A 27,776-nucleotide genomic window follows, 5' to 3' on the forward strand; every position below is an offset into this window, starting at 1 on the left:
AATGACAGTAAGGTGAGTGGCGAGAGCCATTGCCGGGCAGGATATGTTTCCCTTTTCGCAAATTCAATCATGTCATTTGGAATTTACAGTAAAAACGCACATATTGCGTCATCACGTATTTACAGTTCTAATGATACACATGGCACATCGGGTACTTATAGTTGCAATGACATAAATATTGTCATCACAAATTTACAGTTTAAATGACATCCCTGGCGAGATCATGTGTAAAGAGTTCTGACACAAGTAGTGTCATCACACATCTACATTTCTAATGATACACATGGCGTCTTCTGATACTTACATTTCTAATGATACTCATGGCGTCTTCGTGTACTTACATTTCTAATGATACACATGTTTTCTTCTGATACTTACATTTCTAATGATACTCATGGCGTCTTCGTGTCCTTACATTTCTAATGATACACATGTTTTCTTCTGATACTTACATTTCTAATGATACACATGGCATCTTCGTGTACTTTCTAATGATACACATGGCGTCTTCGTGTACTTACATTTCTAATGATAATCATGTTATCTTCTGATACTTACATTTCTAATGATACTCATGTTATCTTCTGATACTTACATTTCTAATGATACACATGGCGTCTTCGTGTACTTACATTTCTAATGATAATCATGTTATCTTCTGATACTTACATTTCTAATGATACTCATGTTATCTTCTGATACTGATTTCTAATGATACTCATGTTATCTTCTGATATCATTTCTGATGACATGTTATCTTCTGATTTACATTTCTAATGATACACATGGCGTCTTCGTGTACTTACATTTCTAATGATAATCATGTTATCTTCTGATACTTACATTTCTAATGATACTCATGTTATCTTCTGATACTTACATTTCTAATGATACACATGGCGTCTTCGTGTACTTACATTTCTAATGATAATCATGTTATCTTCTGATACTTACATTTCTAATGATACACATGTTATCTTCTGATACTTACATTTCTAATGACACACATGGTATGTTCATGTCCGGGGTGGAAGTTCTGTCACAAACGTTATTATATATCAATCCATCATTCACCTCTCATACTTCTTTCAGGCGACCAAATCCATGCTGACGTGTTTCAAACCTCAAGAACTGAAAGCATTTCAAATCTGACAAAGGTGGATGGGGAACTGCTTTTCGGCTCAGGTCCCCTGTTGTTTGACGTGAAGAGCTGCAGTAAAGTGCGGCTCCTCATAAACAGCGATACAGGCTTAGCAATTATCGACATTTATCCAAACAACACTTCTTACATGCAGTTCTGTTCTGATAAAGTCATTGACAATTGATTTGGGATGAGGTCGACCATATCTGGTGATCTGTGTAACGACTACACACCACTGTGGCTGCACATTGAAACCGTTTTCATTGATATGGGTGAAGGCTGCGACGTTGGACAAAACTCACTTGCCTCCTACCCTTTACCATACATTCCCTTTATAGCGAACGACATTGAAGTCTCTTCAAAACACGATGCCTGGTGGCGACTTGGTAAAGCTTCTTTCTCTCGAATGAATGAATGAATGAATGAATGAATGAATGAATGAATGAATGAATGAATGGGTTGTTGGATGGATGGGTGGTTGGATGAATAAATGTACAGGCAAGTATATAAATAACCAACTCTCACGTAAGGGCCAAACTCATCAATCAGTTTTTACCAGGTAGCCGGTTAATTAAAACATCCTGATGTATGAAGTTAGTAACAGTAATGTGATGATCAAATGTAAAATACAACAATTAAAAACCTATGGTTCATCAAAGACATTAGTTGATCAGTAGGCTTATTTCGTAGCTATTTAACGCTCTGCTAAGCCCTACGTATGATAAACAAACCACAGACAAACTAGTGGTTGATATTTGAACACCAAATCCCAAGTCACAGTAAAGGAATCGGACTTGGTAACTCTGAAATTTACCGATTCGCTCTAACCAACATGGGCTGGTGATGATCAAGTGTAATGCTAGTTCCAAAACGAGGCTAGACCAGGGTGTTTGTCATAGCAGAATCAGTACATATTACACGTGATCGTCGCGATTGATAAAAAGGTACAAAGTGAGACAATTTCCATATAAGTTATCATTGATGAATAGTCCTTGTTCACACCGGCGCCCTTTGCAATTCAATATGCTGGTTGACGACAGGAAATTCTGCGTGTCAACCTGTGACCACACCTGCTACAACACCTGCTAACAACACCTGCTACAGCGCCTGCAACGGCTCCTGAAGCGGCACCCGAATCACCAGGATCCTTGACAAATGGTGCAAAGATCAATGAAACAACGCCTAAGAACGTGGACATGGGGCGATCTGCCGGTGACGTCAGCAGCAGCTCCATCACTGGGATGACCATCGTTGTTACGTATGTATTGTGTGGTCAAGTCTCTTGCATAGTGAGGGCACTGTGACCTCTAGTCGACATATCACAGGAAATAAATTTTCATTTTAGGAAAGCAGGGCTAATAACAACTGTCAAACCACGCACACTATTTAAAATATTGCCTGACTGGTGTGGAATTTTGCTAATCACAGATTTATCAAGTAAAAATAATAATATCTTAGATAATGTCACAATTTGGTCCAACAGTCGAGTTCGAATCTCTGTAACAAATAATGGATGTCGTCATTGTTTGGAACGCGAAAATGACGTTTCGACTACCAACGAGAGGCGGTGGGGTAGCCTAGTGGTTAAAGCGTTTGCTTGTCACGCCGAAGACCAGGGTTCGATTCCCCACATGGGTACAATGTGTGAAACCCATTTCTGTTGCCCCCCGGCGAAGTATTACAAAAAGCGGCATAACAATTAAACTCATTTACTCACTCACTACTCGCTAAACAATGCATGAGCAACGTAACCTTCATGTAAGATTTGAACCAGTTTGAGTGAGTGAATGAGTTTTATTGTTACGCCAGCAATATCGCGGCGGGTTACACCAGATATGGGCTTCACATATTATGACGATGTGGGGAATTGAACCCTGGTCTTCAGCGTGACGAGCGAACGCGTTTACCTGTAGGCTACCCCACAGCTCTTAGATATATACTATATTATATAGGAAAGGTTTCTCACTTATATTTCTAAAAATGAACAAAGACGTCATTTTAGCATTTAATGTATGCCATTAACAATGCCATGATATAGACTAGGTAATATTCCTTTTCAGGCTGATGTCCTTTTTAAAGTATTAGGGGCGCCGGGTTAGCCTAGTGGATAAAGCGTCACACCATAGGCCCGGGTTCAATCCCCCCACATGAGTACAATGTGTGAACCCCATTCCTGGTGTCCCTCTTCGTGATATTGCTGGAATATTGCTAAAAGCGCCGTAAAACCATACTCACTCACTCTGAAAGAAACGTGCATGGTTAGCGGTTGATCTTGTCAATTCATCGTGTCAGTTTGCCTTGTTATGAATTAAAATTTGCTGTGAAAAATAAAGCGTAGAGTTATTACTGGATGACCTAACTACGGATAGTGATTTGAAACTCGGACAAATGATGATCGAGTAAGTTTGCACGCCGCTTTTATCAGCTACTTTCTCCGACTGTGGTAGTGAGTGAGTTAATATTTAACGTTGCATCAACTTTAGCGACTTCGGCAATTTAGCGACGAAGCCAAGTCAGTACATGTATACAGGTCCATTACAAACATGAAGTTACGCTCACATTTATTAATATATACTGAGTCAAAAAAGAAACTTCACATTCTGTCTTCAGGGCACTATAAAAGAACAAGAGATGGTAAGATGGTTAAATTGTTATTATTTCATTGCTGAGATCTGTGTGATGTACTCGATACACTGACAGTGCCATAATCAGTTCCATTAGGCTACACCGCCGTTCCAAAACATGGGTATACAGACTGTCAAGTCACAAGAATAAAAATGCGAAATGTCTCAGTTCAATATCGTGTATGGCCGCCCCGCGCATTCACCACTGCCAAACACCGTCTCCTCATCGACTGCCTGATGCTTGTGAACACGTGGTTGGGGATTTTGCGCCATTGCTCTTGCAAGGCAGCGCCAAGTTCCTGCAAATTCTGAGGTTGGTTCCTAAGACCACGAAGCCTTCTCCTCAGTGCATCCCAAACGTGCTCTATTGGATTAAGGTCAGGGGACCTCGATGGCCAGTCCATGACGTTGATTCCAGCGTTTTGAAGGACATTTCGTGTCAACATCGCGGTATGCGGCCGAGCATTATCATGCTGGAACTGTAGACCTGGGCCATGAGCTGCCATGAAAGGAACGAGTTCAGGGATGAGCACCTGGTCGCGGTAAGCAGAAGCTGTGAGGTTTCCACGGATGACCAGAAGTCGGGAACGGTTGTTCCCGCAGAAAGCACCCCACACCATGCAACTTCCGCCCCCGAATCTGTCGACTTCCTGTACACAACAGTGGGCATACCGTTCACGACGTCGTCTCCAGACTCTATGCCTGCCGTCCGCGAATCTGAGGGTAAACCTGGATTCATTGCTAAAGACGACTCGATTCCAGTCTCTCTGGGTCCATCGGAGGTGACGTTGGGCCCACAGCAGACGTTGACGTTGATGAAACGGCGGCAATATTGGCCCACGATATGGACGTCGAGAATAGAGATTGGCAGCCCGCAACCGATTTCAAATGGTCTGTGAGGACAGTCGACCTCTAAACATCTCAGCCCTGGTTCGTGTAGCCGGCAGAAATCTGTCACGTAGGTGACGTGGGACGATTTGACGGTCTACTGCTCGTGACGTCACACGTGGACGACCCGACCTTGGGCGATCAGAAGTGGTGCCAGTTTGTTGTAGACGACCTCGCAAGTCATACACAGTACGACGACTGCATCCCATTGCTCTTGCGACGTCAATAACTGATCTTCCGGCTTGCAACATGCCAACGTCACGTTCACGTTGCACATTTGACAATCGTGGCATTTCAAGAACCGTTAGAACTGTGGTTTAAAAGTGTTTTTTCAATTCTTGAGGCCAATGCAAACACGTGCATATGAAGAAAACTTCGATGCGAAGATCACGTGATCGACTTCACGTGCAATACCTGATTTGGTCGAAAGATAGGGATCCCATTTCGGATGCATAGATGTATCATCAGAGAAAAGTTATTCATTATTTTTCAAATTACATTTTGTGAAGTTTCTTTTTTGACTCAGTATACATATACACATTTTAACATTACAATAGTATATACAATTAAAAAAACAGGCTATAATCATACACATTCTAAAACACGGGTTATCATGTTCAATATAAAAAAAATATGTGACCATTGACTTGGTCACAAGACCGTAGAGACGGTCTAATTAATTTGCATGATCTGTACATCGGAAATAATCTAACAAGAGATCAATATCCAAGGTTAAACACAAAATGAACCTTTCGTCATGTAACGCTTTCAGCTTAAATACACAGGAGCATTAATTAAGTGCCCCCCTAACTCCACGATTCTGGTCCGAATGAGCGATCACACCCTAGCACACGTGAGTGCACATCCACAAGAAAGCGCGTGCTTCACACAATATCTCAAAAGCTATGAGTCATAATTGGTTAAACTTTAAGAATTGCAGCATGTCAAGTACAGTTTTGTGAACTGATTTATAACACGACAGTACTGACACTGATTTTTTCTTGGCATGGCAAGGACGTTTCCGAACATACAAGATCCGGGTTAGATTTGGTCTTCAGCTATATGAAAACATGGAACTACCATGCTTGTCGTAAGAGGCGACTAATGGGATCGGGTGGACAAGTTTGCTGACTTGGTTGGCGCATGCTATCGAATCCAATTGCGTAATTCGGTGCTCATACTATTGATAACTGGATTGTCTCGTCCAGATTCGATTATTAAGACTACAGCCATATAACTGGAACATTGCTAAGTGCGGCATTAAACAACAAACTACTAACAACACACACAAGAACGTTTGCGGTGTACCCGTTCTTTCAATTAAGAAATACACTTCGCCCTACCACCATGTATAGTGTAATAAAACACACTTTTGCCCTGAACTGTTATAACGTTAATATAGTTAAAGCACGGGGACGCTTGCGTTATAATAGTTCAGGGCGAAAGAGTGTTTTATTACACTATACATGGTGGTAGGGCGAACTGTATTTCTTTTCTAAGATGTCAAATTTAATACTTTCTAAAGATAATTACGATTAATTTAAGGCAGAAAACAAACGACGGTGTCGGTGACCTAAATTAAGAATCCTCGCACAGGGCTAACTGGCGCGCTGTTCTATTGATGTGTCTGTCCCCTACGTTAAGACGAAGGTTACCAGAAAAAAACAAATGATAACAGTTTGATGACGGTTTACGTTCGGATTAAATATCTTATCTGAATTATTTTAATTACATCTGTCATTAACGTAAACCATATGGGGCAATATGAACGTTGCATTTCTACTACCAGCGTAAGTTTAGATCAGTACATCCAGATGAAGTTGAGTAGTCAAGCGACATTCCACAATTGCATTGTGGGAATGTAAACATTACGAACGTTACCGTGTCACTGAAAACTTGTGAGTCGTAATGACACATTTTAACCGTCGTAAAACATAAACGTAATGTTTCCACCAGTGATGTTAGCTGCGTCAAGCAACAGCAAACCAAGAAACTGGATGCAACGGTGTAGTTTACTGTAGGAGGCCGTACGAGACAATGACAACTGACATGCATCGTGACGTCGCTTACATTGTGACGTAATGTAAAATGGTTCGATTACGAGGGGGCACAGTAGAATGGCGCAGTGACGGGATAACGTCATTCAATTGTTACGTCATCAAAAAACTATACCTTTATTATCTGATAATGTATTATTTTTTCGATTGTTCTAACCGCTAGGCATCTTAGAATGGAAAATAAAGGGAAACGTTAAGTACTAAAATGAATAAGATCTCAAGTTACATAGCAAGAAAACTGTAATATTTATCCTGCTATAATCCGCGTGGGCAATTGCCTTGCATATTTATCCTTAAATGTGATTGCTTAGTTCACGGACACCAAGAACCCACGAAAGATGATGAACTCTCTTCCACTTTTATTGATTGGGTTGTTTCCACCCACACCTGTTCTCCCTTGCGGAGTGGAGCGACAGAAAATACAGCAGTATGGTCGCTGCCCGTCTTCGTCGTCGTGAAGCGATTATGCCGGATCGGGTTGTCCTTATCTGGATGAAAGTGTTGTTATTGCTGGACACCATCAGTGATAGATTTGTAAGGACATTTTGGTTCCAGAATCAGCTGCGGTGAGCTGGCCTGTGTGTTCGTTGTAGAAGAAGTCCAGCAATATCAGGACACCAGAAATGGACTTCACCCATTCTACCCATGTTTGGAATCAAACCCGGGTCTTCGGCGTGACGAGCGAACGTTTTAACTACTAGGCTACCCAACCGTCCAGATTGTATTGAAGTCGAAGACAAGCATATGAGAGATGGTATGCTAAAGTCGAGTCCAGTACCTGCGATATCCTTGCCCATTGTAAGCCAATCAAAGTACCTTGTCAACAAGATATTGTGTATATATGTACAGATATTTTGTATTACTTGACTAGCCGACCTAACCTAAAGCATATCCATTGTGGTCGAAAGAAAATTATAACTTAATAAGTGCCAGATTAGGCAGTTGAATCAAATACATTAAATGACTATTGAAGCAAGCCAAACAGTAATTAAGTTTTGGAATCATTTTATTCCATAAATTTACGGATCTAAAAACTGGAATATGACTTAGACACCATTATTGTTCTATTGAATCGATGAACAAAAATAAAGGACATCATTCTAATTTAATTACTTCGGGTCAGTCGATGTCATTACTAAGTTTGCATATAAATGCCTTAAAGTGAATGTATTTACAACCCATTAGATTGTAACAAATAACCTGTCATTTAGTGTAGATTGTTTCCTTATATCAAGACCCACGGAATGCCACGTGGTATCATATGTGTCAAGGCACTGAAGCTGTGATGCTTCATAGTAATCTATCCACATTGGGCATATCTGGGGAGAGTGAGTGAGTGAGTGAGTGAGTTAAATATTAAAGCCATATCGCGATGATAACAAGTTGGTTATAAATATTAAACACTTGTTGACAGAGAAATATAATAAGGTTGATACCATAGCTATGTCATAAAAACCACATTGGTATTAAAAGAAATCATTTTAGAAGGATATACGGCTATACTGAAAGCCATTATAAACGCAATTGGTATTTGTTGTCCTGGAACTTACAAAAGTTCTATTGAAGATTTGTTTCCTGCGATACAGTGGATGTAGGGATAAAAGGCTGTTATTCTGACCCATTTCGAGTTCGAGTACCCGAGCATTCCTCTCACATGAACTTCGATGCTTAAAACTGAACCTTTGACATTTCTCGTAAACACAACCACATTCAAGAAACACGTTGTGCACGTGCATTACCTGCACCCAGGCCCTTTGAAAGCACAAAGAATTGTGAAACTCAATCACTTTGAGATGCCACGCTGGACGCAAGACGAAAGGAATCAGGCTATCGGTATGGTCACCAAGGCGCTTCAGACGTGATGATTGCCAGGCACTTTAATGTGCATCCATCCACTGTAAGTCGACTCAGACAACGTTTTCGGGCTACCGGAAGTGTTGCTGATCGTCCGCGACCTGGTGCACCACCTGTGACGACAGCTCGACAGGACCGCAATATCCGAGTTTCACACTTGCGAAATCGGTTCCAAACAGCTGCTGATACGGCATGGAGGACAATTGGGACAAGGCAACGTCGGTGCAGAGACGCCTCGCCCGTACCGTGGTCAAACCTTATTGCATCGCCACAGACTTGCCAGACAGCAATGGGGAGCTAATGGGGCCAATCTTGGCAACAGGCCATGGCTAGATGCCATTTTTGTCAGATGAATCCATGTTTAACGTATCCTTTGCAGATGGACGTCAACGGATTTATCGACGTCGAGGAGAAAGACGTGCGCCAAACTGTGTCCTTGAACATGATCGCTTTGGAGGGGGTGGTGTCTTGATCTGGTATGCTATCAATGCCAACTTCAGATCCCAGATGGTAGTGGTTAACGGCAATCTGAATGCTAAACGTTATGTGGACAATATCCTTCGTCTGGCTGTACTCACAATGACGGATCAACATAGCGGTCGTAACCAATTTGTGTTTCAGCATGTTAATGCACGTCCCCATGTAGCCAGGGTAACAAGGGACGTTTTGAATAATGAGAATGTGCGGTGGACTGGCCTTCATTATCCCCATGAACCCATTCGAGCATCTGTGGGATGAACTTGGATGGCGAGTTCGAAATCAACTTGTGCCACCAAGGACAGTTGATGAACCCTTCAAAATCACTGGCATACCATCCCACAGCTTATCCTGAGAAATGTGTGTCTTTCCATGCCCGGCCGGAGGCTGCGAGCATGTCTTACAGTCTACGGTGGACACACACGATTTTGAGCGCAAGTGACCCCTCCCTTGTTTGATGTTGTTGATTCACTGATGTTGTTGTTGATTGGACGTTTTCAGATGAAATTATCCACAGATGTTCACATATCTGCCAGTTACACTTATATATATACATACAAATATCTGGTGAGAAAACAGAAAATATTTTTGTATGACACCATCTCAAAATACTAAATTTCGTCGCTGTCAATCCAGTGGTTATGCCCATTGCATGTGAAAACACTGAGCTCAAGATGAAAGAAACAAAGCTTCTGTATGTTGTCGGTGAGGGAATCTTAAAGTTGTCCGTCAGGGTTGAAGTCATTTTAAGAAATATATGTCTTTCATATACTTATGTACCCGTGAAGAAACTCACTCACTCACTCATATACTTATGACATCAGTTCCATGATCCAATGGAAAACCGTATGTAATGTAAGCTATTAAAAGATATTAGAGTGAACATCTGACAGGCACAGTTATTTAAAAAGAGAATGACCATATGGAAAACTCAATGAACATTTTACGATTGATGTTGCTTTCTCTGGAATGAGTAGGCATCTTGTCTAGTTTCCTTTCTAAAATCAAACAAAGTGGTAAAGAAATTGAAATAATATTGAAACATCTGTTTTCCACGTGGACAATGTTGCATACAAATGTTTACAGTTGTTTCACCCCGCATCTAGCAACCATAACATTTCTAATTCATGCGTCTATTTCTGTGTTAGAATTGAAGGAATAATCTGGAACATACGTACATCAAGTGTCAGGGTTCTGAGTAAGCAATAGATAAAATCCTGGACTATTTCTTCAAGGTGCGCTATCACATGTCTGGCCTTCCAGGCTTCTTATTAATGCTAAATATAGACTGTGGGCGATCTGTCTGAATTCAGTTATCTTTAAATTCAAGATATCTGTAAGAACTGCCTCGGTGTTGATCAGTGTCTTACAACGCTACAGGTTAAAATGTTTATGACGAACTTGTTCTTGTTTATTTTGCTTCCTCCCTCTTTCTCTGGACTAATTTTACCTCTGACAAAACCAGATGGCACTGCTGATCTCTCCAGTGTATTGAGTCATGTAGTCCTGCTTGAACAGTCAATGACAAACCTTCAGACGACCACAAGTCAACTGAAAACAGATCTACAGGTAACAAAACAGGATCTGGAAAGTACCAAAACAGAGCTACAATCCGCAAAGACGGACCTACGGAACACCCAAACAGACTTACAAACAAGCAAATCACTGCGACAACTGGCAAGTGCTGAAATGTCCTCTCTGAAGGATGAAGTGGCATCACTGAAGGCTGAACTGAAGCTGTCAGCGAATGAATTGAACCAAGTGAAGTCTGAACTGAGAGACATGAAACAGGATAAACTTAATGCTAACTTTCTGTTGAACCTAACGATGGATGCAATGGGTCACAATATCAAGCTGAACACTGTACAGGTTAATACACTGCAGTCAAGTGTTTCGGCTTTAGATAACCATCTGCACCGAGTAAATACTACCCTGTATGATGTCAAGACTGAAGAAGAGGCGTTCATCCTGAATACCTCATCGTCTCTCAAAGTGATTACAGACCAGTTGTTGTTTGGGGTCCGGGAAATGGTGTCCACAAAGGAAGTGCAACAAAATGCGTCGAAACAGCTGGAAAGACTTCAGAATGAAATGAACCAAACTTCTGTTGATGTGCGCAATGTTCAACAGGCTCTTCACATGGTCACGGATAATCTACACACAGCGCAAAGTAACATCACGTCCACGATCGCTGATGTTGCTGATTTGCAGCGTAGCATGTCACGTGTGCAGTCACAGTCACAAGGCAACACCAAGTCGCTATCACAAGTCATACAGGACGTTGGTAAGTTTGTTTTCTTGGTTTGTTTTTGTTTGGTTTGGTGTTTTGTTTTACGCCGCACTCAGCAATATACCAGCTATATGGCAACAGTCTGTAAATAATCGAGTGTGGACCAGACAATCCAGTGATCAACATCACGAGCATCAATCTATGCAAATGGAATACATGTGTCAGCCTGTGTATTTGCAACTTAATAATACTGAAACTTGCATGACTGCTGTCTTGATAACTTGCGCGACAATTATGATGTTGATAAGACCACAAAATAGAGAGCGGTGTTGGGCATACACATATTATTGTATATAGCGTCAGTGAAGATTGGGTTTAAAATTGGTCTTCAGGAACCCAGACTTGTCGTATGAGGCGACTAACGATGATGTCGACACTGGGTCGTTCGGTCCAGATTGGATTATTCATACACTGATATATAGCTGGAATATATTTCTAGTCTGGCGTTAAATAAACAAATGCTATTGCTCAAACTATAGGTCCATTGCTTATGGCAACCTTGATGATACTATAAAAAAAAAAAAAAAATTGAAATGCCATCTATATAACTGAATAATGTATGGTGGAAGTCTTCTTCGTGTGTTGCATCTTTTTTTTCATTTTGGAACAACTTCCCGGTACTTTTATCCGGTTTTAGTTTATGGCAATTAACAATAACTGGCCGGATTTTAAGTGAAGTCTCCACTCTCGCGCGGGACGTCTGTTGTGGTACCAAGCAGGTTTATTAGTAGAAATTAGGACCAAAGAATATTTTAAGCAGCATAATTAATAGTATGACAGTATGCTGCTTTAATTATATCATAGAACATGTAAATTACGCAAATGTGTGCGGAACTGCACATGCTAATTAGTTATGTACCGCCTGTAAACCTCACTGCCAACTGGATACTGTATGCGTTAAGCGCATTAAAGTGTGTTTTTATTGATGTTCACGAGAGATATTTAGGCACACACACACACACACACACACACACGCACACACACACACACACACACACACACACACACACACACACACACACACACACACACACACACACACAAAGGTACTGGATTTGATTTGATCTTGTCAACTCTCATACAGTCTGGTTGATTAAATAGCTTCACTCCCTTACTACGAAGGGAAACATTTACAAGTTGAAATCTCCTTGACAACAGACCTTGTTTGGATGAATCATATTGAGAGTTAGCCCAAACTGTACATGCATGGCAAAAGGTGTCCTTTGTTAAATGTTTCTTTCAATTGTGTAGCGTCAAAGACAAGAACCGTTGCCTTCCGTACAGAAAGCCCACCCGATACAGCCATCGGAACTCCGCTTGTCTTTGACTTCACCATCTACAACGTCAACTCTTGCTACGACGACAACACAGGAAAGTTCACCGCACCAGTTTCTGGAACCTATATGTTCTACACCAATCTATCCCTGAAGGTATCCAACACGTTCGGTACTTACATCCATATTATGAAGACGGGATCAAATATTATCGGGTTTGGGACGGCGAAGACGGGCAGCGACCATACTGCTGCATTTTCTGTCGCTCCACTCCGCAAGGGAGAACAGGTGTGGGTCGAAACAACCCAATCAATGAAAGTGGAAAAGAGTTCTTCAGCATCATCATTTGGTGGGTTCTTGGTGTCCGTGGATTAAGCGACTCACATTCAAGGATAAATGTGCAAGGGACTTGCCCACGCATGCTATGGCATGATAAATATTACCGTTTTTTCCCTGTAACTTGAGGTATTATTGGTTTTCATACTCAATAGTTTCCCTTTCTTTTCCAAGTGAATATGTACGAGTACAATGCAGTTTCGTAGGCTTCAAGAAGTGTTTATGTTAGTAGCTAATGACGACAGTTCTTAGAAGGAAGGTAGTGCGCAGTTTTGACGAAATGTTCTAAGTGGTAAGTACAGTTGATTTGAGCATATATTTTGCATTTTACCCTTAAGATAAATTTGTCGAATTCTGATTGGTCAATAGCCAAAGCATACCAAACCATGTAGGCGGATTTGCCAGGGTGTACGGACCGTACACCCCGTCAAATATGTTATGTGACACACTACACGGGGTTGTACGAATGACCTTGACCTTAGATTGAATGTGGCTGCCAAACGGCTGATCGCTTCGAAATTTTAGAGTTGGCGTATACAATAATGAGTATAAACAGAGTAATAAAATTGTTGCCATAATTTGTTATTTGTTTGTTAGTATATATGCAATATGTAAAATGTTTCTGTATTTCACTTGTCGTTTATCAAAACCTCAAATTCGATATTTTTTACCATAAACTAAGCCATCCCGAGTTATCTCCCTTTATGACCGTTCAGGAAAAATCATGGAGAAATATTTTGCGTCTCATTCTGCCGCATTCGTAACTACTCGTGTCATTTTTGCAGGCCGGATGGCGTCTCGTTCCCCTCTCGTGGGCATGTTTACGACTGGGCCCTGTCTAAGCGCAAACGGGCATAAAGATGAAAATAGTCTAGTACTATTATCAAGTAGAGATAACTCTGAATTTCCAAACATGGCTCCTAGAATATCCTATTTACCGTGGGCAAAACAGCAATACAGTCATTCCCTTTGTAAATATGTTTCAGTGTTGAAAGTTGCGGATCCCTTAGATCAAAGTTTTTATGTTAAAATTGTAGCATGTTAGCGAAGTTTCAAAGTTCAACAGGACCGCCATCTTCAAATGCGTTTTTGCGATTGGAATTGGTTTGGATGGCCCTTACGAGAGTCTTCTTGCTCTGACCGCCGAGAAGATTTCTGCCGGACCGTCTAATTTTTAGCCAGCCCGATGGACGGGTGAAAAAAATAATTCAGATAACGTGTCACTGGCACTGCCTATTTGTTAAATCTCTTCTGGGCTGGTAAGTTTTTGAAGTTACCAGCCCAGTTGTCTGGCTATTTCATACACTGTTGTAGGTCACGGAAAGAGGCGAGTAGTTACGAATAATTCTGCCTATGATTGAATGTTGTTGTTGCGCCTCAGGAAATACGGAAGTTACAAGGGTCTTAGTTCCGGATACCCTTTCAAAACACTGTGTAACTAATATTAACATAACTGAAGTCGCACTGGAAAGTGGTATCACATACACCCATGACCAGCATTTGTTAATTATATTGTTATTGTCTTCCTAAAATCAACTAGTACTGCCCTTTATGTCTGTGTTTAGGGTGCTCTGGCATCATTATACCCATACCATAGAGTATGATATCAGTTTTCCGCATGTATTCTTTTGCTTTGCCAATACAGTACTTGTTTAAGAAGGAAAGAGTGAGTGAGTGAGTTACAATTTAACGTCACACCGGCAATATTTCAGGCATATAGTGACGAGAATAAAGTTAGTATATATGATAAATATCTGTCACAAAGGACAGTAAAACTTGAGCAACGTATCACAGAAAGCAAGTCTAAAGACTAATCATTTCCAATTCTAAAAATGCGACTCGATATGACATAAGAACTTAAGAAAGATAGAATAAACAAGATACTGTCTCTCGCCAGTACAACTTTCGTGATGTTTTTGATTATTTATTTTTCCATAGCTGTCAATGCAAGAACAATCGAAAATCATAAGAATGTTCTTGTATGATAAATAAAGTGGTGGCGATTAGGTGCCTCAGTCTGAGAGTGTGGGTTGGAATCCCGGGTAGGTCTCAACACTAAAAATGAACAAAAATAATAATACTGAAAGGCAAAAGAATCGTCGTTATATTGGAAATGACATTTAAGTATCAATGGAGTATTTGAACCTATTTTGTTTTAAATATTGTCAAGTCTGAGGAGAACACAGCCTGTACATTTGAGATTGTGGTTTTAAAACCTTGTGGAAAGGGATGAGTTCGCACAAACACAACATTGAATCGAGATGCACGTCCATCATGCATGCATTCGAGCATTTAATTTAAGTTTATCTTTGGGCTGCACACACTTTTGTTCTAATGGCCTTTCCTCATACATCGTACTGGATCTACCACAAAGCTGTCTATATGGCAGTAACATCTGCAGAAAATTTCCTAATGTGATATGTGCACGCAAATTCACGCAACTAACTCATTAGTTTTCGAAAAGACTTCGAATACTGTTACGTTTGAGGTCCTCTAACTAACTCTCCTTTTACAACATTTTAATTCATGATAAAAAAATACACAATGTGTTTACAAGGGTCTGCCAGGTTGGGGCAGATCATCAACCAGAATTTAGGTAAATCTACATGTTGGCATAGTACCGAATATATAAAATAAATAAAACTAACTCATTATTCGAAATAATAGTGACCCAGCTGTTTCCTTTACAATGTGGGTCGGTGGGGCAGCCCAGTGGTTAAAGCGTTCGCTCGTCAGACGCCAGTTCTTTACCGTGATATGAGTTGTTCGTGGTTAGACATGAAAGAATATCGACTATAAAATCAATGTAAATGATTACGATGTTCTCACACTCAATGCCAGGGAGCTGACCACACAATACATACGTAACAACGATGGTCATCCCAGTGATGGAGTTGCTGCTGACAACTCCGGCAGATCGTCCCATGTCCACGTTCTAAAGCATTGTTTCATTCATCTTTGCACCATTTGTCAAGGATCCGGGTGATTCGGACGTCGCTTCGGGCGTCGCTTCAGGTGCCGTAGCGGGCGTTGTTGCAGGATGCGTTGTCAAAGTTGTGGTGGTAGTAGCTGGTGTGGTCACAGGTTGACATGAAGATTTTCCTGTTGTTAATCAGTATATTGAAGCAAACAAGTCTTCAAATCTCAACAAGGACTAATGTTATTCATTATTGTTTTGTCTGGGGTTTACGTACCTTATACATCTGCAATAGAGCTTTGAGCAGTGTTAAATATGAGACAAGTAAGCCTACACTTATCTATTAACTGACAACCCATAAAGGGCCATATGTTTGTCACTATTCACCTCAATCATCACTTTTCAACTAATGTTACAATAACTGAAGGTTTACGTCAGGATTTATTTTAACTGGTTAACGGATTAGTTTGGCCTTTAGTTTTGTTCTTGGGTAATATATTTGAGAAACGAGATTCTTACCAAGTCGCCACCATGCATTATCTACTGAAGATATTTCGATGCTTTCAATGCTGTCAATCATTGCGAGAACAAAAGAAAAGGTTGACCACAGACCGAATTCTCCAACTTCGCAACCTTCGCCGATAGTGATTTCAGAAAATGAAACCTGCACCCATAGTGGTGTGTAGTCGTCACACGCGTCTCCGGACAAAGCCAACATCTCCCCAGTGCAGTAATCATTGAAGCCGGACTCACAGAGCTTCATATGAGATGTCTTGTTTGGATAAATGTCTATGACTACCCTATCGTAATCTATGTTAATGCAGAGCTGCACTTTACTGCAACTCTTCACGTCAAACAACAGGGAATCCGAGCTGAAAACCGTCTCCCCATCCACCTCTGTCAGCTTTACAGTGCTGTCAGTTCTTGCGGTTTGAAACACGTCAGCGTGGATTCGATCACCTGAAACAAAACATGAGGAAGGTCAATAAGGATTGATATACAATAAGGTACGTAACAAATACAATCCACCCCGGACATGAACTCGGAGATTAAAATATGTGTATGAAGCAATAGCTCTGTTCCGTTATTGGCTTCATACAAACTTACGCTGGTCCATCCCCTTTTTCTAAAACCCACTTAACATCTGTACTTCCCCACATTGGTCCAATGTGTGAAGCCCATTTCTGGTTTTCCCCCGCCGTGATATTGCTGGAATATAGCTAAATGCGGCGTACAACCACTCACTCACTCACTTAGTATTTGTACATTCGGAATACGCATGACAACACCATGTCCATGAGTGTTAGAAATTTCGATTTTGAAATTCTATTCTCACTGCAAAATGTGCTAATAAATCACTATCAATTGGCATATCCTCACCTACAGCTAACACCCTTGTCAAATACATGCATATGCAAGTTATATATTGACCTCGTCACGTGATACAAGTAAAAATAACACATGGGAACACGGGACGTCCGAATGATTCCCCAGCACCATATTGCTTGTCGTATGAGACCAATACGTTGCCGTTGGTTGAGCTCTGTGTCGTCAGAGGAAATGACTTTGGTACCAGGAACAGGAGTTTTGTTTGGCCAACACTTTGACCCTAACGGTGCCTGATGGCAAAGTCAGCAGGCTGGCCACGCCCTTCCTCGTGAATGTATAATGGTGCGGTCCCAGTGGCGTACGTTAGAAGAAGGTTTTTTCCACTTCACATTATATTGCAAATATATCAACGATGACGTCCCATAATTAAAGACAGTGGCTCATGGGCCAATATGGCTGCGTTAACCTTCAGGTTCTGTCTTCTGTTTACACCCCAGGACCGAACAGCTTGACATTACATTTGCTGGACAGAAACATCTGCTCCTTGTATCTTCAGGTTCTGTCTTCTGTTTACACCACAGGACCGAACAGCTTGACATTACATTTGCTGGACAGAAACATCGGATCCGTTAACCTTCAGGTTCTGTCTTCTGTGTAAAGGATCAAAACCAACTCCGAGGTTTTGTTTGGAAAAGTAAGACCGCGGCAGAGGGAAATTGGCGAGGGCTGACAGGCCCGACCTGATTTCCCGAGGCCAAGGGCTTACGTTTTCTAGAAAAACCGACTCCGAGGTTTTGAGCCAACTTATGAACCGACCGAAGATATACTTTAGATATAATTTTAATATTTCGTATTTACTGGTGAAATCAACTGGGATGCGACTGGCGGCGCTCACCTTGCCTTCCACGCGCAATGCACGTGCTCTGCACGCGTTACCAATGTCCTGCACTCGCGCTGCCCGGACTACCCGTGTGGTGAGGAACACATGGTTCATACTGACAAACAATCTCATACTTCACAGCAATCCTTCGTAGCGTAGTGGATAAAACCGACAAACTAGTAAGCTAAGGATTGCGGGTTCAAAACCAGGTATCGGAACTATGTACTGAAAGTTTTCAAAATGGTGATATTTTACGATTGCATTCAGTGATAGCAAGACAAAGTTATTGTTATTATTAAACGGAGAACCTGACGAGATAATAGCGTGACGTCACTGGAAGTTTATAATTCTGTCGCATCCCAGTTGATGTCATACAGTCAGAATTTTTTTATCTCCTAATTAGGTGATACTATCTCATTAGAGATATTAAGTCCCACTAGGACTTAGCTATCTCCTAATTAGGTGATACTATCTCCTAATTAGGGACTTAATATCTCCTAATTAGGACATAGCTATCTCTAATTCACTTCTTCTGTTTGGGTTTAGCATCTTGGATGAAGTCATGGATGAAAACATACATTTGTTTCATGTTGGACATGCAGTATTCAGAAATTGTGTCTTGTTTTTGGCCCATGTAAATGGCATCATTATCAGCATAAAGCCTTTGAAAAGGAAATCAAAACGACTGAATCTGTTTAGGCGAAGACATAATAGTGATATGGCAGAAGTTGCTATGTTCAGTAGTGAAAGTGGAGTGAGTGAGTATGGTTTTACGCCGCTTTTAGCAATATTCCAGCAATATCACGGCGAGGGACCGTGAGTGAAAGAGGTAGAAGAATCAGGACAAATGTGTGCTTACAAGCTTATGCATCTGAAATGCATACAAGAGGGATTCATTATCAGTCAAGACATGGTGCATTTGGTGCATTTAGTAGTGGCAGAAATGAGAGTACAAGAACACCCAACTGCATGTATTATAGGAGAACGGGCAGCCCCTGAATGTGAGAGGCTACCACACAAATGACGTCACTAGGGGAATCCCCCTTGTTTCCTCTATAGCATGACCGACGCCATGTTGAAAAAAAAACTCAAGCCGTCCGTTTGTGTAATGACACATGCCTGCACAAATGCAAATTTATAGAGCCGAAAATAAACAATGACAACATACAACTTCTATACACAATATTTAATATCCCCGTGCATGCAGAATGGACATGGGTAGGGAGAGCCTCCCTAAGCCACCCTTTACAATCTATATACAGATGTCTCTTTGAAATATACAAATACACTTTACACATCTCTCTACCATGTGGTGGTGTCTGGTGGTATGTGGTGGTGATGGTGGTGGGTGATGATGGTGATGTTGGGTGATGGTGGTGGGTGGTGGTGTGGTGGTGTGTGGTGGGTGTGGTGGTATGTGGTGGGTGGTGGTGGTGTGGTGGTGTGGTGGTGTGGTGTGTGGTGGGTGATGGTGCTGATGGTGGTGGGTGGTGGTGTGGTGGTGTGTGGTGGTATGTGGTGGGTGGTGGTGTGGTGGTGTGGTGGTGTGTGGTGGTGATGGTGGTGTGTTTTGGTATGTGGTGGTGGGTGGTGGTGGGTGATGGTGATGGTGGTATGTGGTGGTGATGGTGGTGTGTGTGGTGGTGTGTGGTGGTATGTATTTGTGTGTGTGGTGGTGGTGGTGCTGTGGCTGTGGCTGCTGCTGCTGTGGCTGCGTCTGCGTCGTCAGCGTCAGTGGAACCACATTTTGGCATTCATCTGAATGTTTGACTCTCATGTGTCTCTTCAAATCATAGGGGCGGTGGGGTAGCCTAGTGGTTAAAGCGTTTGCTCGTCACTCCAAAGACCCGGGTTCGAATCCCCTCATGGGTACAATGTGTGAAGCCCATTTCTGGTGTCCCCTGCCATGATGTTGCTGGAAAATTGCTAAAAGCGGCGTAAAACCAAACTCAGTCAGTCAAGTCAGTCAAATCATAAGACCATGTATAAGTATTTCCACACGAAGAACAGATATCCATCTTGATGTTTCTCCTCAAAAGGTCAGTGACAGAACAACAAGGTTCTGGGCGATTCATACCTCCATTCATTGGCTCTTCTCTGATTCTCAATTGACCATAGGCCAGACTGGTTACACCATCTTCGGGAAGATATCGCTTGTCATTGAAGGAGAGACGACCAAATATCAGTGCATAAAATGGGGTAATATGGGAAATGCTAATGGAACTACTATTAAATTAATTGCTGTGATTGCACGTGTAAAATGACTGTAAAACGTAGTGATAACGTTTTGTTTGTTTTATAAACATGGTTTACAATATAGTTGTGCAAGACGATTTGAAGGTAGGCCTACTAACCCACTGACCCTAGTTATACAGGTCACGTCTGTTGTACATAGCCAGGCGTGTATGCACAGGCTAAGACTCGAAATATATTATTGTGGATACAAGTGGACAAACATTACACAATATATAAAACTATGTATAAACCTGGGACAGCTTTCTGTTCAGTTGGGAAGATGTATGTATGTAGCCTGTTACAGATTCGTAGGACAGTAAGGACTGTGTTTATATGATAAGGCATGCTTACATGACGATCTGAAAAATGTGACTGTTGATCCTCATAGATTATATGGATTATGCGATACTGTGGATAAATAGTAATGAACAGGTGAGGTCATTGGCGTTGGGTGTTCTGGTACTCTTATTTCTACCACTACTAAATGCAGCAAAGACGCACCGTGTCTTGACTGACAGTGAATCCCCTTGTATGCATTTCAGATGCATAAGCTTGTAACCACATATTTGTCCTGATTCTTCTATAACATATGTTATATTTGGGATAACACTTTCTTAGTAAAGTACCATTCTAGTACTTTTGTTGGGTTGAGTCCCATCAGGGATGGCATCCAATCGCCAGCCATCCGATCGCCAGCACACAAAGTCAGCCGGCTCACCCACCGCGACTTCCAGCCACCGCTGGCGATTAGGTGCCTGACTCTGAGGGTGTGGGTTCGAAACCCGGATGGGACTCAACCCGACAAAAGAACTAGAATTTGTACTTTTCTAAGAAAGTGTAATCCCATATATAACATAGGTTACATCTGACCACTTTCTAAATGGCACTGTGTAATCACTGGTTCTTCTACCTCTTCTACCTCTTTCACTAGTATGTCTTCGCCTACACAGTTTCAGTCGTTTTGATTTCCTTTTCAAAGGCTTTATGCTGATAATGATGCCATTTACATGGGCCAAACAAGACACAATTTCTGAATACTGCATGTCCAACGTGAAACAAATGCATATGCTTTCATCAATAACTTCATCCAAGATGCTAAACCCAAACAGAAGAAGTGAATGACTTTTGGTTGACTTTTTCATACATATTTTTAAGATCCTTAAGTCCTAATTAGGAGATATTAAGTCCCTAATTAGGAGATACTAAGTCCTAATTAGGAGATAGCATCACCTTATTAGGAGATAGCTATGTCCTAATTAGGAGATATTAAGTCCTAATTAGGAGATAGTATCACCTAATTAGGAGATAGTATCACCTAATTAAGAGATAGCTAAGTCCTAATTAGGAGATATTAAGTCCTAATTAGGAGATAGTATCACCTAATTAGGAGATATTAAGTCCTAATTAGGAGATAGTATCACCTAATAAAGGAGATAGTATCACCTAACTAGGAGATATTAAGTCCTAATTAGGAGATAGTATCACCCTAATTAGGAGATAAAAAGAATTCTGACTGTGGCACTAGGACGCTTCCGTACGTAAGTCCCAAAACATTCAAAGTAAATTTAAACTCTCCACTTTTTCAATCGTAGAATATGTGTATTTTGAATGTATGGCTAGACGTGTCTAAATTGCTAACAGCTGATCGAAGGGATAATGTAAATCCAGCTAGGGCCCATGCAGGAAGCACATGTACTGTAAGTCCCCATGGTCCCTAGTATGGTGATCTACCTTCAGTTGTTGGCAATTTATAGCCTGTTTTTATTTTGTATTGTCATTTGTACCATGGCTTTGCGGAGGTCTCTTGGATGTTGCCCATCGTTTTGCCCTACTGATTCTCACTGGATAATGCTTGCTCCGTCCCCTTTCGTGTGCCGAAACTATGACGTCATCGTAAACAGGTTTCGCCAGAAGGAAGTTGAGATACATTGTAGAACATAAAAACAAGTACAATGTTGACAAATTTATTTGGGAAAAAACCCCATCATTTTAAAACATTTGTATTATAAACTACAAAAAGAGCAAAGAAATAAACATTTAGATTGTTTTCAATCTTGAATTGAAATTTAAGGAAACAGTTCGGATACACAAGTTCCTCTGATTGTTTTCAATCTGGAATTTAAAGTTAAAGATGCAGTTTTGATACACAATAGATGGAGTGGATAGATGCGTTGACAGTGGCAGAGGGCTCCGTTTTCATTCGTTTAGGTGCAAGAGGTGGATCCAGTTTGTTTTCAATGGCTGACAACATAGACTGTGACGGTCGCTTGTATTTTCTCACTGCCTCAGCGCTTCTGTGCCCGGTTATTCGCATTATTTCCTGCTCTTCTACTCCCTCTTCCTACGTGTAGCACACGTGCATTTCCCGGAGTGGTTTGTGAAGTAGCCAGGAATACCAGCGGAAGTGCACATATTTGTTGACACCAATCACCTGACTTGAAAATCGAATGTTGTCATTTCCTTTAGCCGAAAGGGGTCTCCTGTAAAACGGCCCACTGTGTCAATCTTGGATACATTACAGTTCATACAGGCATGGTAAGTCTGCAGTGCAGTGGCGACGCAATACTTTTGCGGCGACTGTCCGGTGTGCTAAACCTCCAGCGTAATTTTTGGCTGTAGTTCCACGAAATTCGATATATGGTCCCATCTGATCAGTCCCGACCAAAATGTGATTAGCTTGTAGGCGTCTATGTTCAATCACAGGCTCGGAATCCCAAAAGTTTAGTTGTAGAAGAACACTCTGTTCGGGAGACTTTGGCTGGTTTTATCCCCAAGCAATTCTTTATCCCATAAAGTTTTCTCGGTTTCTTCGCTAATGGGTTCAGCTTGTTTAACAGTGGTGCCGATACCTTTTGCTGTTAATCTTCGCATCTCGGCACTCAGAAATTGTCGGAAACGCTGACACGCTAGACTTTTCGTATCCAAAAAGTTAACGCTGATGTTTCCCATTTCCCGCATGCGACGTAGCAAACCGGCACCTAAGAGATAGAGGGTTTTGGGTGGATATTCTGAATCATCTACCTTTCGCGCTTCCAACACGAACCTGGACAGATAGTTGTTTACATCGGCGGCACACAAATATCTTGTCGGAATCCTCGCCATTGGTCGAAAACACACATCGCCAACTTCGTGTTATTTCGAGTGTTCTTACTTTCAGCATCAGCTATGCGTTGCAAAATATCGTCTTCTAATACGATTTTCGCAAATCGTTCAGTTTGAGCGGGTGGATCAACAGGATTAGTAATGTCATCAGGCCTATTTTCTTCAGAAAACGGGTCGAATTGAAGATCAAATAATCCAACATCCAGGCCAATTTGGTCGCTTCCATTCACTTCGTAAATTTTCAAAGACTGGGATAAAGTTAGGTCCTCAAACTTTAAATTCAACTCCATCGCCTCACCAACTTGGGAAAGTGTAATATCATCAATTCCATCATTCCGCTCATTCACACTATCACTGCTGGGTATGAAAGTTGTTTCCACGTCCTCCATGGTTGAGAATTAATTTTTGTAAACTTGAACGACCTAAGATGGCGCGTATGACATGATATTCATGACGTCATATAGTGCACTCATTTTCCCGCCACTTTGTTTTAAACACACCGCCGAAATCTCATGGTACAAGTCTGTTACCCCACCCACGACTCGAGGTTCGTCTAGTTACAACACGATTTGCCCTGGCTTTTGATTGACAGGCGTAGTGACATCTCGTGCCCTACGCCTGTCAATCAAAAGCCAGGACAAACCGTGTTGTATCTAGACGAACCTCTCGTGTGACAATGGGGTAACTTTATCTTATAGTTAAAATATTTTAGATTCAATTTCTTGTCTTAAGTTTATTCCTGTGATAATCTAGTTATTTTATTGTCCTTTGTCGACAGGTGTTTTATAATTTAATTGTGTTTATTGTTAATTTATAACTTTTCAAGTCACAATATGGCTGAAATATTGCCGATGTGACTATAAAGTTTAACTCACTCACTCACTCCCATTCGAATCCACATTCCCAGAGTCAGGCACCTAATCACAAAGTCGCAACCGCGACTTCGACAAAAGTGGAAGTAGGACAACTGGTAGTCCAGACCAAGGAGTTTGTGTACCCCTCTGATGTGTGTCAATTGGCACGACTCCCACAGCCGAAAGCGATGTGCAGCAAGCTGAGTGGGTTAGACGACTGGTCAAGCCACACACAGAAATATGACGCAAATCATCAACTGTAATTTGAAAGCAAGGACCTGACCCTTTCATCAGTTGTCATCTGAATCAGTCTCTCAGATTGCGCGTGCTTGCTGACAATATGGGTACGTGGATAAGTATCTCAATATGTTTGATGACTATGGGCGCTATCGTCTCAAAAGCGAGGCAATAACGGCACGCTGTGAAACTACCATCAAATAAACTATCAATCTGCTATTCATGTATGCTAGCCATATTCAGTCTGTAATGATATGGCTTCATATGTATCCTTCAAAAGACATTTAAGTTCACGTACGTTAATTTGTATGTGATATTGCAAGTTTGACCTTTCTACTCACAGATAATACACTGGGCATGACACATTTCAGTAAATCACAACACAGTGACCATCCGATTCATAATTTGTATTATTACAATTGTGCCAATGCCATGATCTCTACTTATTATCCTTATTGGATGTGTGGTCTTTTTATTTGCCAGGCCATTACCTTGTTTAGCAATAAATCTGGAGAATGTGTGTTTGCGTGTGACTGAGCATCTCATGGTAAGCTACTAGATTGTTTGTATGTTGTTTAACACCGAACTCAGTGATATGGTGGCGGTCTGTCAATAATCGAAACTGGACCAGAGAAGCCAGTGATCAACATCGTGAGCATGAATGAATGAATGAACATCTTTAGTTCAATCCGAAGATCATATTCATATATACATCAAATATTCACAACACCATATGCAGAGCAAAGGCAAGGAAGGATCTAAAATACACACTTGAGCGAGGATACCATGGAATACACATATTTACAAAATAGGACAATCATACATCTCCATAACATTTCATCTATGTGTTCAGTAACAAGTATTTCACATCTAGAAAAGAGAGACAGCATTTCATCTTCTGGCAGTAATTCTATTTGTACAGACATATTTCTAAAAGGTTGGAAGAGATCTGATTCCTGTTGTACATATAATGTTGACAATGTAGAATTATATGGCAGTCATAGTCATTACAGTGTCTTTCAACAGAGTTCACAGTATTTTGAACATTTTGCTCGAGAATTGATTTGTACACAAAATTGTAAGATCTATCTATATTGTGGTGACACAAATAAAAAAATATAATCTATGTTCACCAAAGGTACAGTGGGCTAGGTGGTGTCTGGACATATCCTGTCTCACACAGACTTGAGTAGCCCATCGTACAGTTTCAGTTTCATTAACACAGTTAATAACTATTTTACGCCATGAGGATTTACATGGAAACTTCCCAATTTCAAGATAGTCACTCCCATATTTAAACAGATTGTACTTTAGGATGGTTTGTAGAAGCGTGTCGCATATACTATGTGACACTGTTGTTTTATTTTGAAATGTGGCTAATTGGGCACAGACAAAATCCTTAAAGGAGGAGTTGCATTGGCTGTTGCATAGTCTACCAAGAAATAAAAGTCGACATTTATCTATGTAGCCATCCATACTCCACATACCAAGATTTCCTAGCACCGAGGCAGATGAAAAACGTTTGCCAAAGCCCTGAATACATCTGGCAAAGTATCTTTGCGTGCTTTCGACCAATTTATAGTCTTTATCATGCAGAATAGGTAAAAGTACAGACCCATAGAAGCTGGTGGGGAGAATCATCCTCCTCCATATTTTTACACTGGAGGTAGGATGGAGATCTTTACTGTTTAAGTCGAGATTGCTTAGGGAGTTTGCAGATTGTCGTGTTTTTTGACAATATGCATACAGTCTAGATTTGGAGGATAAATCAGAGGAAAGCATGATGTCTCCATATTTGACACTATCACTTATTGCAAAATCTGTTTCGCCAAATTTGAAATAAAAATCACCTTGCCCTTTCTTAGATTTACGGAATATAATGCAAGTACTCTTTGAAACGTTATATGTAAGCCGCCACTTACAAGCATAGCTAAACACAGTGTCAAGTGACGACTGTAGACATTTAGGAGAAGTAGAAGCAAGTGTAGTGTCATCAGCCAATAAAATACAATGGATATCAATACCGCATATGCGAATACCATTGTTTAAGGTTCTAAGTTCACAGATTAAGTCACTGATAAAAGTGGGAAAAAAACCCCAGGAGGGCAAGACCCTTCCTTGTCCGACACCTTGTTGTATAGAATATTCATTTGATTTTAAGCAACAATATTGAACAAAAGCAGAACTTAATGTGTAGCTTTGGTATAGGGGCTGCCACATTTTGCCTTTCACACCCATTACACATAACTTAAAAATAGTCCATTATGCCATATGAGGTCGAAATGCCAGTGATCAACATCATGAGCATCAATCACGCAACTGGGATACGATGACATGTGTCAACCGAATCAACGAGTCTGGCCACAAGACCCATTAGTCGCCTCTTACGACAAGCATGGGTTGAATACCAATTGTAACACGGATCTTCACAGACCTCATGGACTATGATGTCAAAAAGACATGTCCTTGGTAATATCAGCTCCTCAGAAACCAACAAACAAATGGACCTGAACCTCTGAAACTAGTGGACAAATCAACCCGAAACCAACTACGCGTGTTTCCACCAACACCTAATTATTTCAATGTTCTCGAATCCTATTGTTAGTGTGACCAACACGGAATTTTATTAATTCAAGGCAAGTTACTATTCTTTTTGGAATATGGTGCATGTTTACTTTCTTTCGACTATGCACAAACATTCTCTCAAAATTAATATTTCACCATGAACTTTTTGTCTGAAAGTGTCAGACTTCGGAAGCCGTGTATATTCCTAATAATGGTAATGTCATATTTTCCAGTTCATTATACCGTATTGCTTTTATGCAGAATATTGTTCAGTCTCTGTCTGTGTTGGCATGTTAACATGTTGACCGCGTGTCCAGGTTAGACACCTTGCTGTGACAGTAATTTCGATTTGTTTAACATGGAACACTTGAAACTTACCTTTCATGTACATAGTAACTGCCAAAGTATTGATAACATGTGATAACACCAATGATTCAAACAACAGTCAGAACATGACATAAACACTTACCTGTGAAGATCAGCACAAGGAAGATGAAGACGTGCATCTTTCCCCGACGTTCACACTGCGCGAAACTCACTTGCTGCATCATTTGTTAGATGGGCAATTCTGACATGGTCTTGTGATCAGTCCTGAATATATGGTCGCTTCAACTTTGCTTACATCAGCAAATCACGGACATTGTCCTTTGATCATTTGTTCAGCTGCAATGCGATTGTTGCATGTAAATGACATATTTTAGATTTGATAACAATAA

General features: G+C 41.0%; 2 protein-coding genes across 2 annotated transcripts; one reads left to right on the top strand and one right to left on the bottom strand.

Moving 5' to 3' along the window:
* The first annotated feature begins 8,756 nt into the window (after positions 1-8,756).
* LOC124252778 (multimerin-2-like) lies at positions 8,757-12,980 on the top strand. Its single transcript, XM_046686435.1, has 3 exons — positions 8,757-8,892; positions 10,507-11,325; positions 12,583-12,980. The coding sequence occupies exons 1-3, from the start codon at positions 8,757-8,759 to the stop codon at positions 12,978-12,980; spliced, it is 1,353 nt and encodes a 450-aa protein (XP_046542391.1).
* A 2,705-nt stretch (positions 12,981-15,685) lies between these two features.
* On the bottom strand, positions 15,686-27,614 carry LOC124252792. Its single transcript, XM_046686457.1, has 3 exons — positions 27,530-27,614; positions 16,378-16,818; positions 15,686-16,043 (listed from the first exon to the last, which is right to left on the bottom strand). The coding sequence occupies exons 1-3, from the start codon at positions 27,609-27,611 to the stop codon at positions 15,877-15,879; spliced, it is 690 nt and encodes a 229-aa protein (XP_046542413.1). The 5' UTR covers positions 27,612-27,614; the 3' UTR covers positions 15,686-15,876.
* Between the last annotated feature and the right edge of the window lie 162 nt (positions 27,615-27,776).

The sequence above is a fragment of the Haliotis rubra genome, unplaced genomic scaffold (genome assembly GCF_003918875.1).
Source record: "Haliotis rubra isolate DU_JTF1 unplaced genomic scaffold, ASM391887v1 Scf524, whole genome shotgun sequence".
Classification (NCBI taxonomy): domain Eukaryota; kingdom Metazoa; phylum Mollusca; class Gastropoda; order Lepetellida; family Haliotidae; genus Haliotis; species Haliotis rubra.

Coding starts and splice junctions, on each gene's coding strand:
- LOC124252778 (XM_046686435.1), top strand. CDS start 8,757: ATGGAGGACAATTGGGACAAGGCAACGTCGGTGCAGAGACGCCTCGCC. Junction 8,893..10,506: donor AATCTTGGCAACAGGCCATG/GCTAGATGCCAT, acceptor TGACAAAACCAG/ATGGCACTGCTGATCTCTCC. Junction 11,326..12,582: donor ACAAGTCATACAGGACGTTG/GTAAGTTTGTTT, acceptor TCAATTGTGTAG/CGTCAAAGACAAGAACCGTT.
- LOC124252792 (XM_046686457.1), bottom strand. CDS start 27,611: ATGATGCAGCAAGTGAGTTTCGCGCAGTGTGAACGTCGGGGAAAGATG. Junction 16,819..27,529: donor CCTTGTGCTGATCTTCACAG/GTAAGTGTTTAT, acceptor GTTTTGTTTCAG/GTGATCGAATCCACGCTGAC. Junction 16,044..16,377: donor TAATGCATGGTGGCGACTTG/GTAAGAATCTCG, acceptor GATTAACAACAG/GAAAATCTTCATGTCAACCT.